This window comes from Mytilus californianus, unplaced genomic scaffold, assembly GCF_021869535.1.
Source record: "Mytilus californianus isolate M0D057914Y unplaced genomic scaffold, xbMytCali1.0.p SCAF_1, whole genome shotgun sequence".
Taxonomy (NCBI): Eukaryota; Metazoa; Mollusca; class Bivalvia; order Mytilida; family Mytilidae; genus Mytilus; species Mytilus californianus.
This window is the reverse complement of record NW_026262581.1, coordinates 66,938,274-66,954,451: the sequence shown is the minus strand read 5'-3', so window position 1 is coordinate 66,954,451 and position 16,178 is coordinate 66,938,274. Positions and strand designations below refer to the sequence as shown.

The following is a 16,178-nucleotide window of genomic DNA, read 5'->3' as shown; positions in this document are numbered from 1 at the left end:
TTCACCCTTTATTTACTAGTATTTTGAAAAAAAATTCTGTGAATTTTACTTTACAATGAATTTAACTTTTGTTTCCATATTTAGATAAATTCCAGAAAATTTGGTGTAAGGAATATATAATAAATAATTCTTTCAACAATTTATTTTGAAGTGCATAAAAATAAAAAAAACAAACCAGAAAATGATTGATTGATGGCTGTTGAATGGAAAAAATTGCTCTGATCTAACATCCTTTTTATACATGAAAGCAAAAAAATGAATTGAATAAATCAAAACAATTCTGAAAACCTTATTCACCTTTTATATAGTATCTATACCATATTGACAAATCTACATGAAAATGACCTCACGACTTCAGACCTTATCAGACCTTGATTCCACTTTATTTTATATACAACGATTTAAATGGATGATATTTTAATTGTAATGAAGTAATAACAAGTATAAACATAAAATAAAAATAATGTGAAAGGCTTATACAAAGTTAAAAGCAAATAGAAATATTTATAAAACAAAGTGTGGTAATTAAAATGATGAGAATGGAACTCCGACATTTTAAACTGATGGAAAATGAACTATCAATATTTACACAGAATGACAATCACATTATATACTTCTGGTGTGGATCAATTAAATACAAACAATGGTCTTCAATTAGTCAGAATAATACTTGATTATCTTTTTTATGCAAATAGTAAAAGAATCATTACAAATATTTGTTACGGAATATCACTGCTGTGTTTGTTTTCCATCTTGGTACATTTGTATGTCAGAAGTCAATTTGCTTCCATCCTAAAATGATTGCACTGATTCTCAATAAAAAGTTAAAAAACATTTTAATGATCTGGAATATTTTAAGCAAACATTTCTCTTAAAAAATGTTTCATCCTTCATTCTGGCAAGCGTCTGCTGTTAACATCTGATAGAGAAATTGATCTTTCATGCATCCTTCTACGAACTCTTTCTTTGTTAGAACACCATCATTGTTTATGTCCATTTTTTCAAATATTTTTTCTGTGCGCTCAGCTGGCGTATCTAGTTCGTTATTTGACAAGTTTGATCCAAGCATATGGTATATGGCCTGTAAATAGACAGTCATTTTTCATTTCAAATTAGAAGTCAAATATAGAATATTGTTCTAGAGTCTAGACATACCGTACTGAATTTTTATTTGAAAAATATATATTGTTGACTGTAAGCTACCTTTGAATGTCTTCTGTTTTAAATATATTGTTGGGTTGCTGTCTCATTGTCATGTACTCCAAATTAACTTTTTACTCATTTATACAGAGATCTAGGCCCTGCATAAATGATAACCTGTCTAAAGTGAACTATTGAGAAGAGGGTTAAGCAATCACAAGCATGTTTTACCACCCACATTCTTTATGTGCCTGTCCCAAGTCAGGAGCCTGTAGTTCAGTGGTTCAAGTGGGTTCATGTCTATCATATTTTTTTTCATTAATTGTTTTGTATAAATTAGGTCCTTGGTTTTCTTGTTTCTATTTTTTCACATTTTTCATGTCGGGGCCTTTTATAGAAGACTATACGGTATGGGTTTTTCTCATTGTTGAAGGCCATAAGGTTGCCTATTATTGCTAACAGCTACTTCATTTGAACTCTGGTGGGTAGTTGTTTAATTGGCAATCACACAACATCTCCTAATATTGTTTTTTATCTTGTATCAGAACATACTAATAATATTTAGTAATGTTAACCTGTGCAAACTGAACATACATCTTTTTCAAAGAAACATTTCAGTTCCAAACAGTTCAGTTTAGAAGAGTTTTACTCTTTCATCCTAAAGCAGATATATTTTATATATCTTTTTGGTCAGGAATAATTTCAAAATGTACAGTGTTTTTGGACAGAAGTGATTTTATAATGTGCAAGTTTTGAAAAGCACAGATTTTATAATGTACAAGATTTGAATAGCACTGATTTTTATGATGTGCAAGTTTTGAACAGCACTGATTTTATGATGTACAAGTTTTGAACAGCACTGATTTTTATAATGTATGAGTTTTGTACAGCACTGATTTTATAATGTATGATTTTTTTAACAGTACTGATTTAATAATGTACAGCCATTTTTACAGTAATAATTTTATAATGTACAGAGTTTTAGACAGCAAAGATTTTAAAATGTACAATTGTTTTAGACTGTAATGATTTCATAGTGTATAGTTTTTTGGAAATAATTATTTCATTCAAATATGGTAGTACACTATAGGAAATTTTCCCAGAAATTATGTAAAAATTGGCAATGTTCTAAAATCTAAATGATTTTAAAAATCAGCCAGACTAAATGATCTTTAAAAGGAATGACAAGAATACTGTGAATCGTTAAAAGTACCTCTTTTAAAAGAATATATCAAAAATTGTCAGAGCAAGGAAGGTATTTGTTTTCTTTAAGTCTTTTAAATATTGTATCTAAAAATGGTGTCATTTTTATTTTTTGATAATTTTAAAAACACACAAATGTACCTTCTCCTTTTATTCATGAATTTAGGAAATGTTAGTTTCTTACAACACTAGCATATGAATTAGATCTTTCCTTTCACAATCCTTATGAGGACTTGCCAATGGAATGGAAGCTTAAGTTTATCCATCAAATGAACTTGACAATCAAGCAACCATATTCAATGCCTAACAAAACAAACCTTCGAGGAAGTAGTTTAAGTAAATTTAATCTCTGCAAGAGACAGTTATGGTCATTATTGACCCATCCACCAATAAAAAATGTAACCCTGATGGCCTCAATACTCATATAAAACCAATCTAGTTATTATCTATCTGTGGTTCTTGACACATTATCAGTAAGATGTAAATAAGTTTTCTTGGTCTTATACAAACAAATCAGACACAGTACACAGTGTCATGATTTATAATACAATGTCTTAAATTATAAAATAAGATATCATCATCAGCATCAGAAACTTTAGCCATTTTTGTTTCTGTAAATAACACACAAAGTGGTAAAATTAATCATTCAGGAGATAGGTACTGACACATACAAATAAAAATCTAGATTTGTTGACTTTAATAAACTGGGTTATTCATATCTCGCTGATCAAATTGGTTTCTGTAAGTTTTGTCATACATAAGCAATTTTTTAACTGTATTATGGGCAACAAAATAAAAGAACAATTTGTAATTACAAAAAAATATCTACAGGGTGGATTTTGATATTCGACTTATACTTAAAAGGTAGATATCATGTGAGGATTTCCTCAAAACTAACAAGTTGTATGCCCCTTATAGAGTAGCCAGACGTCACAGAGGACATTTGATTCTTAATAAATATAATCAGTTGGTTGAGAAATTTTGCAGACAATTTTTTTGAAAATTGAAAATTGAATATAATCCTTTAATAGGATTTTTTATGCCTTTTATGGATTGGACATATTATGGTATGCCATTGCCTGTCTCTCCATATGTCAACACAATGTACAAAGTTAGATAATTCTGAGATCAAATTTCATGAAACTTGTATGGATCATTTGAATTGGCGAAAGAAAGATACTTCTTTATTTTGAAATTATTTCTGTGTGTTGATTGAGAGTTACAAGAGTTTAACCATCTGATTTAAGACAATTCTAATTCTGCTTTATTCTTGAAACAATTTCAATATGCTACAACAGGCATATCTTGAAATCAAGGACAGGTGTTCATTTTAATTTAAATATGATTTTCTTTCATTTTATTTTTAACGTGAGTTTGCATGGATGTGATGACTTACATCAACCAGAAATTCTTTTCTTCAGTTTTAAGACTATATTGCTTAATTCTAAGGCTATCATACTTACAGCAATTATTTCTACCATCTCTTTCTTCTCAATGGTCCCATTCCCATCTATATCATACATACTAAAGGCCCAATTCAATTTATCCTGTGGGTTACCACCTGATGTTATATTAATTGCTAACAAAAATTCTTTGAAGTCAATTTTACCACTGTTGTCTTCGTCAAATGATCTAAACACATGTTCACAAAATTTGTCTGGATTTCCTGTCGGAAAGAATGTTGTGTACACTTCTAAAAATTTGTTCTTTGAAAGAAGACCTTCTGGACAGTCTCGCTGAAATGATAGAAATAATTAAATTTAAACCTTAAACATCAATAGTTTCAGACTGCTTTTTGGTAGTCATTTTTGACCTTAATACAAAAATTGAGGGATTTATTTATTATTGACTTTTCGAGAATTTCCTTGATCAATTTCTTTTTAATTTTCAAGACTTGATAAGTGCAATATGTATAGTTTTTTCTCTTTGAAAAATTCACGGCTAAATAAAAGATAAAAAATGCATTGTTCCAATAGCCCCAATCTGTGTTGACATAGTCAAATTTGTGTCTGATTAAAAAGCTTAAATACCTCAAAACCTTAAAAGGGATACATAAAAGATGAAAAAGAGTGAACCTTTCCATCTTTCCAACAAATTATCTGCCATTATTATTAAATTTGATGCCTTCTGCTGACAAGTCAAGATTTTCTAAAACCTTGAAACTATGCACACAATCTGATCAACTTGTCTGTGAATCCATATATCCTACTGAATTTTGTTTTAAATTTCAAATCATGAAAAACAATGAATGAATCACACATTTATGCTATTATGCAGACAGTCTGAAAAACATAACAAATATTTTAGATTAAAAATGGAAGCTTTCAGCTAGAATGTCAATGTGATAACAAATCTTTAAGTTTGAATAAGGCAAATTCATGAGATCCTACTAGATTTTGCTTTAAATGAGAAGATAAACCTATCCTTATATTTATTTTCACAAATAATCTTACGACAAAAATTAATTTGTCATAAGTTAAACTGAAATGTTCATGACTTATAAGTTTTTTTCCTGTAAGATTTTTTGAGAAATGAATCACTGTTTTTGTGGGTCAGACCAATCTAAATTCCTAACGCTTTATTTGAAAGTTTAGAAATTGTAATTCTGATTTTAATTCCAACAAAGTCTTTCAAATGATATTTGTTTGCCTTTTCTTACTTTTAAGTCATGCTCCTCAAACCCCAATAAATGTCAAAGAAACCTCAAGTTAGAGCATACCATGTTTACATGGGACAGATAAATGTCAACCAATTTTACGAGAGAAACCATACACAAGCTAATTAAGTTTCTTGATATTTGTTCCCAATGATTGTTAAAACAGCTCTAGATTATATTTAATTCAAATTGACCAGTTGCAAGGAAATTGGTTTTGGTTGCAATGTTATGTCCGGGAACTCTGTCACTCTTTTCAATTTGGTTTAAAAAATGTTTGACAAAAACCTTTTGTGTTGTGGCTTTTAATGAGTTTCCTAGGAATAATTGATATATTCCATTTTCGTATATCTATTCTGTCTGAAGTTGATTAAATAATACATCAGGTTTCTTTGTTAGTACAACCAAGCTAACGAAAATGTGTGTATAATAAGAATTTATCTGATGGAGCAAACCACTAGCTATCAAACATTGGTCTGGTGATTCAGGAAGTGTATTATAAATATAAGATTAATGTATTGTTTTAAAAAAAGAATATCTTGTTTTGAATAATAAACTGTAATCCAATGGCTCTTTCCATATCAATCAATTTCATCTAGGTTTTTTCATAAAACATTTATGGTCACTGTCTTGCTACAAGATATAATTCCTGATTCCTTTATATTCTCTGAAAGTCTTGATCACATGGTAAATCTGCTATGGTATGAAATTTACATAAAATAAGTTAATTTGCAATTATAATTTTTTTCTACAAAGTTAATATTATAATGAATATTAAATTTCTCTAGCTAAGCCAGTACTTTGTGATGTCAATAACTGCAGATTAAGTAAGCATTTTGTGTTGTCAATTACTGTAGTCTAAGAGAGTATTTTGTGCTGTCAGTACCTGTAGGCCAAGAAAGTACTTTCTGCTATCAGTAACTGCAGGCTAAGTAAGTACTTTTTGCTGTCAGTAACTGCAGACTAAGTAATTACTTTGTGCTGTCAGTAACTGCAGACTAAGTAATTACTTTGTGCTGTCAGTAACTGCAGGCTTAGTAAGTACTTTGTGCTGTTAGTAACTGCATGCTAAGTAAGTACTTTGTGCAGTCAGTAACTGCAGGTTAAGTAAGTAATTTGTGCTATCAGTAACTGCAGGCTAAGCCAGTACTTTGTGCTGTCAGTACCTACAGACTAAGTAAGTACTTTGTGCTGTCAGTAAGTGCAGGCTATGTTAGTACTTTGTGATGTCAGTAACTGCAGGTTAAGTAAGTACTTTGTGTTGTCAGTAACTGCAGGCTATGACAGTTCTTTGTGATGTCAGTAACTGCAGGCTAAGTAAGTAATTTATGATGTCAGTAACTACAGGCTAAGTGAGTATTTTTTGCTGTCAGTACCTGCAGGCTAAGTAAGTATTTTGTGCAGTAACTGCAGACTATGCAAGAACTTTGTGCTGTCAGTAACTGCAGGATAAGTAAATACTTTGTGCAGTCAGTCACTGCAGGCTAAGTAAGTACATTATGCTGTCAGTCACTGCAGGCTAAGTAAGTAGATTGTGCTGTCAGTAACTGCAGACTAAGCAAGTACTTTGTGCTGTCAGTAACTGCAAGCTAAGTAAATACTTTGTGTTGTCAGTAACTGCAGGCTAAGTAAGTACTTTGAACTGTCAGTAACTGCAGGCTAAGTAAGAACTTTGTGCTGTCAGTAACTGCAGGTTAAGTTATTACTTTGTGCTGTCAGTAACTGCAGACTAAGTAATAACTTTGTGCTGTCAGTAACTGCAGGCTAAGTAATTACTTTGTGCTGTCAGTAACTGCAGGCTAAGTAAGAACTTTGTGCTGTCAGTAACTGCAGACTAAGTAATTACTTTGTGCTGTCAGTAACTGCAGGCCAAGTAAGTACTTTGTGCTGTCAGTAACTGCAGACTAAGTAATTACTTTGCTGTCAGTAGCCCCAAGCATTCTTTTATTCAGTATTATTTATTATTGTTTTACATGTGTTTTTGTTCTGCATAAGAGTTAATGGTTTTTCCAGTTCTGTTTCTATTATATGTTATTTCATGTATTTTTTTGTTTTTTCACTTATCATGATTACAAAAAGAACATGTTAATATGTAAAAAAGATAAGTTTAACCCCATCCAAATTATTAACCTGCCCAGGAACCATTACAGTGGTTGATTTTCTTGTATCTTTTTGTTTTTATTTGTCATTTAGGGAATTTGTAGATCTATTATTTAGACTTTGGAAAATTTAAGGCTTGATTTATTGTAGAAACTTAAGGAGCAACAGAACTGCAGTTGACAAGATGCAGCTGTGAATTTGGGATTTGAATATGGCAAATGCAGTTTTACAGGCGACGTGTAGGTCTAAAAAAAATAGATCAGAAAATTATTACAGAAAAATTGCATTAGAATATCATGCCTCATGTTGGTGACAGTATGTTTACCTCTAGATGTCTTTAGGTTTATTTTGTTGTAGGGTTGCTGTCTTATTGATGTATACCCATTATCTTCTTTTATTCATATAATAGTTGATCAGAATTAACCCTGTTTCTGTTGTATGGGTGTACATGGTCTATTTCTCTATCTGTGATAGATATTTAGATGACAACATGTCTAAGTAGTAGCCTTATTCAGATTTCAAAATCTTTTTATGTTCAGGTTATATCTCTCATAAACTGCAAAGGTACCCAAATTTTGGATGATTTTTATCTTGAAAACCAAAAGATATAGATTGGTCATTTTATTCCTAATAAAATCCCCCCCTCCACAGTCAAATACATATTAAAGCACAGTGTATTCATAATCAACTGTATATGTACAGTTTATGAAATAGGAATCTTTCCCCTAATATTCCAAGAACTTATCCTTCTCTAATCCATGTCAGTTTCAATTTTCTGTAATTGGATGAAACATTCACATAGGGACTTCACAGTTTACATATTAAACATCCCTTGGCAAAAGAAGTTGTTACCAATAATGATTGTTTTGCAACATTGTCTATCTCAAGGTGATGAACACAAATCTAAGAAAAAATCTTCAGAAGGAAAATGTAATCATAAATGCTTTTTAACCGACTTATGCACAAAAAGATAAAACACAACATCAATATTGACATTTCATTCCAATACTGCTTGTAACTTAGACCAGATAAAAGAGGTTTCATATTAACTTCTAATAACTAAAGATATGGGGTAATGCCTTTATCAAACTTGTGACTAACATAGTGTAACCACAATTATCTTTTTATCCCAGCTTCTCTGCGCTCAATAATTAATCACTATAATGATTCATGAGATAACTAGAATTGATATGGAGAAAATCTTTAGAAGAGTTTAACATGCAAACTTGTTCAAGTGTTTACTACTGTGTGTCACAAGATTTCTGATAAGTTCATTTCCTAAAAAAAAAAAACCTGTATGAAAAACAAACAGGAGTATACATTTGTACTGTACTTTTATCATTTTCAAATGTCGAAAATATTTAACTACTTTAATACCATAAAACAATTTTTTTTTTTTCATTTATAATTTTCAAATAAGATTTTACTTTCTCAGCATGTAATTTTGTGTTGTTTCAGTGGAAACAAGTTGCATTGGCATAGGTATGGATAAAACCATCACAGAAGTGCAAAATGTTGCTTATTTTTTTTTTTTTAAAGTTCGTGTCTCTTTTGAGTTATGTATGCCAATTACAAACTTAAATGCATCCACATACTTGAATGTTAACTCATTGATGTATACCTCAAATCTCCTTTTTACATATTAAAATCCAAATTTGTATAAACACACAAGGAACCAAACTGATTAAAATGTCTCCTCAAATCAATAACGACTTCCTGTGAATTTGTCATTCATATACAGTGGTTTAGTTGGTACTTGATTTTATGGTTGTCACAAATTCGCCATACAAGCCTACAGGAAATTTGTATTTTGTTTATATGAATAGCTAGCATAAAGAGTAAATTTATCTGTGCATAATGTGTGAAATCTTTAAGTTATATTTCAAATCTTTTAATTTCATTTAATCTTTTGTTATGCTAAAATCTTTTGATATAGATAGTTATTTTAAAAAAAAAAATGGTTAAAATGCTTATATATCAATTTAAACTTATCCTGCTTTTCAATAGTCTGGTTTAGAATGGTCTACAATTGGCAAAAGGAAACAACTTTTGGTAATAGTGTGTAAAAACAGAATCAAATTGGTAATTGGCAAATTGACTTTTGGTAACCAAATATCTATTGAAATTTATAAAGCACTTTATGTTATTAAATGATTTTTACAAACCCTAAAATAACTTAAGTATGGCTTTTTTAGAATTGTAAACTGCTGTAACAAGTACCCATTATAAATGAAAACCATGAGTTTATGTAACAAAATCTTCAGATTAAACCTTGCTGATGTCTGATACTTTGAACATAACACTAAGATTCAAAATGAAAACTCTTAATCTCTGGTAACTTTGATCATTATGTATAGATTTAATCAATAACAAAGAGTCTTAAAGCTATAATCATGTCTGACACTTTGGCATATAGTGCAGATGATGTTTCTATATTCTACAATTAAACCATTTATCCCAAAATCCTAATTTTGTTTTCCATGCTGGAACTGAGTCATTAAAAGTTATGGAAAATTATAACTTTAAGGTAAAAAAGTGAAACAACCTAAAACTATTAGAAAAACATTCATTTCTACATTTTTTTAAACAATCAAGGCCAATACTGTATCTTGACCTGCATCACACCATGTCAAAAATAAAGAACTGAGTCTTCAGTTCTATAAAGATTGGTTAATTCTCAAGTTTAAGATTTCAATTGTCATAGGTGTATATAACCTGTCAAAATGCTTGAATAAGGTAGTACCATGGTAGTTTAGATCATTCTTAGGCCAAAGAGTGGTTTGATATCTATAGCAATGACTCTATTCAGTTTGGTTGTAAGTTACGTAGAACAGGAATAATTTGATCTTTGGGGCACTTGATTCCCCTAAATGTTACAATTCAAGTGGGAGTTTTGTTTTATGAATTGTTTTGTCACTTTCTATGTTTCAACTTCTATTAATTGTATGTTTGCTGTACATGTATCAGTTAAAACTTAAAGATAAACCCTCTATACCAGTCTGAAACCCCCCAGATGTTGGGAAATATTGTATTAGTTAAAACTTTACCCTAAATCCTCTATACCAGTCTTTAATTTCACACCCCCACCCCCCACCCCCAACCCCCGCTGATGTTGGGAAATAAAACTTTACCATAAATCCTCTATACCAGTCTTTGATTTCCGTTTTTGTGAACTTTGTATTGTTAACTAGATAATCTAAATCTTCTTTCGATAACTTCTTTTTTGTCTGTTTATTTCCCATGATGCAGTTGTGACGTCAATCTAAAAAATAAAAAAATTCCATAGATGATAAAATGACAAAGTAAACATCTGTGGCTGCTGAATGATGAAATTAGATACACATCAATTATTTTATTTATATTCATATTTATTGGCAGAACACTTCATATTTTCTTCATCATTACAAAAACCACACATCGGCATGTATATCTAAAGATAGGGTATCTTAAACAAAATAGCCACTCCTAACTCTTACATTTTTCTTGAACTGGACAATGAACTTGGTTTGATCTAAAGAATTTTTTTTACAGAAAGCTTTTGTGTGCTCAAAATATTAACAATAGAATTTAAACATTTACATTCCTATATAAAGGATTTTTTGACAAATTGTATAAAGACATATTCTCTATTTAGCTGAAAGGTATTAATTCCTTTTTTAAAGTTAGACTAAACAGTTTTATGTTTTCCTACAAAGCAGCTTGTCCAACTCAAAAAAGTATATCAATAAAATGCTTTAGTTGCAAAACAATATAAAACTAAGTTTATATAAGGTATTAATTATACTTTTTGCACAAATCTTGAGTCCTCGTAAAATCTAAGTAGTAACAAGCATTCTGTGAGTATTGCCTGGCAATACATAGTCCCCTACTGGTTAAAAAATCATTATACTGGAACAAAATGCTAACTTGATACAAATATCAAGTCAATATCTGCAAGCATGACGCAAACAAATTTGAAATTGATTATTTGGGTGAATTTTTTAAGTCCAAGGTCCACATCTCTGCATAAAATCATCAGACCGGAACAAAATTCAAACTTGATCTGTAACTTGTCATGATAAAACTATATACCAATCATCAAATCAATATCTTCAAGCATGACAAAAAAAAGAGCAGAAAACTGATTATTTGAGTGAATTTTCTAAGTTCAAGGACCATAACTCTGCACAAAATTGTAAGACCGGAACAAAATTTGAACTTGATCTGTAACTTGTTATGATAAAACTATACACCAAATATCAAATCAATATCTTTAAGCACAAAGAAAAAAGTGTGGAAAATTGATTTGCCGGACTGACGGATGGACAGACACAGAGACAGACGGACAGAGTACAAACCTAAAGTCCCCTTAGACTTCATTGGTAGGGGACTAATAAACTGACAGTGGGACCATAGAATGTGCACAGATGCCACTGGTTGATAATGTTTATGTATTTTTCAAACAGCCCAGTCAGGTTTTTCAGATTATAATTCCAAATATTTGTTTTCTGACATACCACTCATTTGTTAAAATCACAACTCGAGGCTTGATGTATTGTATTTGTAGATCACTACTATTTCTTTTAAACAAATACATAGCCAAGGGACATAACTGTGTTTTCCTATTCTTAAGAAATAAAAAAATGCCCACAAGACATGAATATTCAATTAACAGAAATTTTATGACAATGATAAAATAAAAATTGTGTTTCCTAGCTACCATACATTTATTTTAGTAATAAAAACCAACAATTCATTTCTTTTCAGGTAGATATCTGTATCAGGGAATAATTTACAGTAGAGTATTAGTTTTTATTTTTAAAAAGGAAATATAAATTAGTGTAATAATTCCATGACTTATATTCTGTAGGGATTCATTTCTCACAGAAAAAAACAGACTCAAATGTATTCAATGAACAGGAAATTCTACATTGAGGCAGAATGGAAGTACACTTTCAATATCTAAGGCACAAACAAAATAACTAAAGTTTATTGTACTTGGATGACCTCCTTTTGGACATTAACCTTTTTATTTACATGCTTCAAACATCCATGTTGAAGTTCAGGTGTTGACTGAGTACATAAATAATGGCTCTCCCAATTTTCTCAGCTTTTCCCACTTTTAAAACTCCTCAATATTTTACTGTCATATGGTTTAACTTGATAAAGATTCCAAAACCATTTGATAACATAAAAAAAAAATTCTTACTAAATTAATACCCTACACCATGGTCAAGAGTGCTTGGAGATAAATACTGATTGTTATAGAAAACAAGAAGTATTTACAATGCATTTGGACCCGGAAGAGTCAGAGATATAATCAGTTAACAAAAATGTGACTGTAACAATCGAATTGTTCATATAAGAATGGAAAAGTCACACACATTTTCTCCATATCCATATAATAGCTTCAAATGCTATAACATTTGAATAGATTTAAAATGACGACATGATATCTTCAAAATAAATGTGTATACATTTTTCAATAATTTAATAAATTACATTTTTATTGAGGAAACATGTCAATGTTTATATTATTTTTGAATACAAGAGATATTACAGTTGCCTTTGAAGGTAACCTTCATTTTACAAAATTGATATGAGGAATTTCATTTATCTCACATTCATAGTCATAGCATCAAATTAAGGTAAAATATATGCAAACTTTCAATATAATTTTCTACTATTAGATGCTGTTAAATGTAGTGTAACGCATAGTGCAATAATGCAAAATATCTTAAATATTAGTTATTAAAAAAGTTTAACAAATAAAAACATCTACTTACATAAGTTACACTTTCTCAGCAAGTAATGTAAAAATAAAATTGAAGGCTATAGTTGCCTTCAGGTTAAGACACAATCACCCTCAAATAGTTGATAATGACGAATAATTTGTGAGAATACAGGTGTATGAATGCCTCTAGGACTAACATACCATTTTGTAAAATATTTCCCATTTAGATCTGATGATGTAATAATTGTCAATTTCTCTAATTAGGTTATACATGGATATTTTAGAAATAGATCAATTGTTTTCTATCTGGGGAGATTAAAAGATTATATAAGGTGATTAGGATTAGACTGTAAATTGAGGAATAATTTATAATTCCATTGGGAGGTTTCCTCAGCTTTTATCGGGAATTATAACAATACCTGGAAAGTCAATCCATTTAATCCCTCTGTAAGTTATTTATTTATATGAATCCTGGATTAAGGTTTAAAATAATTATTTTCTCTGCATCTGAAGATTACTTTCCAAAAATCCTAGATAATTAAAATGAAAAAAATCATGCGGAAAATGTAAAAAAAAAAGACAATAAAACAAAATGAAAAAAAATGACCCATTTACTGTATTTAAAATCAATCTTACCCAATGGTTTCCATATTAAATTTTTGTAGCAATAGCAATGGACAATGAATTATTTAATTAATGATTTCATACTCTGCATATCACACATCTGAAATCATCAGTGAAATGATGACACCAACAAAAAGGTTGTGGTTAATTCTTCTTATCAATTGGCAGTATTTGGTAGTCTTATTTGAATTCATTCAAAACTAAATGTCTAGATATAAACAACTTAGAATTAGACATATGTAACATACCAATTTCTATTTATAGATATGTTTCATTTTTATGTACTGTTGGGTTGCTGACACATTTCTATTATTTTTTTTATGTATTGTTGGTTTGCTGTTAATTATGATTTGATTCTTATACCGAGGATTAAAAAAAAATTGGGTCACAATGAAATACACTTTATAATAAAATACAAAACATTCAATCAAATCAGGATACTGTGGATGATAGGAACTGGACTGTCATACTTATCAAATGACTAATTTAAACTAGTTTATTGGTTTAATACAGCACCTTACTGAGAATAAATAATTGATCATCTATTGTTGGCATTTAACACCACTTTCAGCATGCTTGGCTTTTAATAATCATGGAACCCAATTATTATTGGTGAAGCAAGAACCATGGACTTTAGTAGAAAACTGGCAATCTTTAGGTCAATCAAGAGAGTAGTTGAATGCAAAAGCCAGATGCAGGTTCAAATTTAATATAACCTCAGTTGAAATTGAAAATAACACTTTAACTTTGGTGCATTGAAAAGGTACAATAAGGAACAGGAATTCCAAACATATTGAGAAGTTTAAATAATAAACCACATCAACCACCAATGGATATTGTTTGTATTGTTTGGTTACTGTCTGATCATCATTTATTCTTATAGAGGGAATTGTAATTTTTAAGGCCATATTGACTAAAATTTACCACCAAATTATACAGAACAGCACCCTTAACTGATTATCAGTTGTTAGATGTGCAGACAGGAATAATGTCGCATTTCATTTATTGGAAAACTCCGATTATTAATCTGTTTATAAACCCAACAGACTTTAATGCATTCTTAAAGGGTGAAAGGAACAACTTAATAATACTGCTAAAGTTAATTAATTTCAAGCACCTTATGTCACATATTTTGATGCATGGAATACTTTAACTTTAAACAGATTATTCTGAATAAATTGGTCAATTTACACCAAAAACAGTTAAGTTGGTCTTATTAAACTTTTTCTTTATAAATCACTGAATAATTTTTGCTTAAAAGGATTTTAATCAGATCTTCTATACTTTGATCAGATATACATATGGATAAAAGAACATAAAGACCTTGTCATAAAACAGTTTTGTTTTTCATTATGTTTAAGTTTGCTACTGTTTAATAAAACAAAATTATGTATTGTCATAGATGTCCTAAGTAAAAACCATTAAATGCAAATCATTTTCACAATAATTATTTTGAAAGCAATTGAAGTTGAACTAATTGCTTTACAAATTTATACAATATTGCTAAATTCCGCTTTTGTCCAATTATTGCTGAGTTTCTGAGAAAACCTCATTACTTTTTAACAAATTGTATGAAGTCCTGGCTAGTGGCTACTAAATGTGTGAAATTTACATTGCATCTTATAAAGTAAGAAGCAGATTCTTTTTTTTCTATATACTTTATTTAGACAATTCAGTAATTGAAAAATATCATAAGATTGAACAATATTTTCTAGAAATAACTGTCCCATGAAAAGAAGATTGTTGTGAAGAAGATTATTATTCAATGTTAGGTCTCAACTCCTACCTGTAACAGTACCTTCTTTTTTATTAAAAAAAATGTGTTCACATCTCTTTAAAACCCCTTTCATATATCCCTGTTTACAGGATTGGATCCTTCTTAGTTAAAGACTAAAGTATTCCTATTGGTTATGACTTGTATCCCTCTTGGTTACAGCTTTGTATCCCCTTAGTTACAGGCTTATATCCTCTTGGTTACAGGCTTGTATACCTTAGTTACAGGTCTGTATCCCTCTAAGTTAAAAAACTTGCTTCCTTCCCCCTTAGGTTACACTCACCGGGTTGTGTTCCTCTAAGTTACAGGCCTGTATCCTCCTTAGTTACAGGTTTGTATTCCCTTAGTTACAGGCTTGTACCCCCTTAGTTACAGGCTTGTTTCCCCTTAGTTACAGGCTTGTATTACAGCAGGGATACTTTTGAATAAAACTACACTCCAGTTGTTTGAATCTGAATGATAACTTATATCACTCAACAAAAGAACTGTATTACAATGAACTCTTTTACAATAAATATCTCATCTAGTTTGGAAGTTTATCCTAGGACATTATTTCGAAAACCAATTCAATTCTAAGGATACAACAAAGAATAAAACACATCACATCAAATTATCCATTACTAATACATTAGTAAAATTGGAAACTTCACATCAGAAAGAAATTTTACCAGATGCCTTTCTACAAGATTGTTCACTATCATGTTAGCTAAGCATGTGTATAAAGACAGAATAATAGACTACAGATTTGGAAAGCTACTGGATAACTGACATGCAGTAGACATATATAAAGATCAATTCTTATGCAAGCACCTGCTTTTCAGTTCATTAGTTAAACCACAAGATCTCTAGGTTAATTGAATTTCTGTTTCTTTTAAACAAAAAATAAACCACAGATTTTCTGTTATTATCAAATATTCTCTCAAACAGCATAATCCCTCTTTAATTTAGATAAAATTCAAACTACAAAGTCA

General features: G+C 30.1%; 1 protein-coding gene across 8 annotated transcripts in view; it reads right to left on the bottom strand.

Annotated features, from left to right (window-relative positions):
* Window positions 1-400: 400 nt before the first annotated feature.
* The window catches only part of LOC127723161 (neuronal calcium sensor 2-like), a 104,970-nt gene continuing 89,192 nt past the window's right edge, over window positions 401-16,178 (bottom strand). For 7 of the 8 annotated variants that reach the window (XM_052229690.1, XM_052229668.1, XM_052229684.1 and 4 more), the window contains 3 exons: window positions 10,228-10,358; window positions 3,807-4,079; window positions 401-1,081 (listed from right to left, as the gene is read on the bottom strand). In XM_052229690.1, the coding sequence (XP_052085650.1) occupies window positions 884-1,081; window positions 3,807-4,079; window positions 10,228-10,338 (582 nt within the window). In that variant the 5' untranslated portion in view covers window positions 10,339-10,358 and the 3' untranslated portion in view covers window positions 401-883. Of the gene's footprint in view, window positions 1,082-3,806; window positions 4,080-10,227; window positions 10,359-12,861; window positions 12,951-16,178 lie in introns of those variants that run through there. The other variant, XM_052229701.1, reaches the window with a different exon arrangement.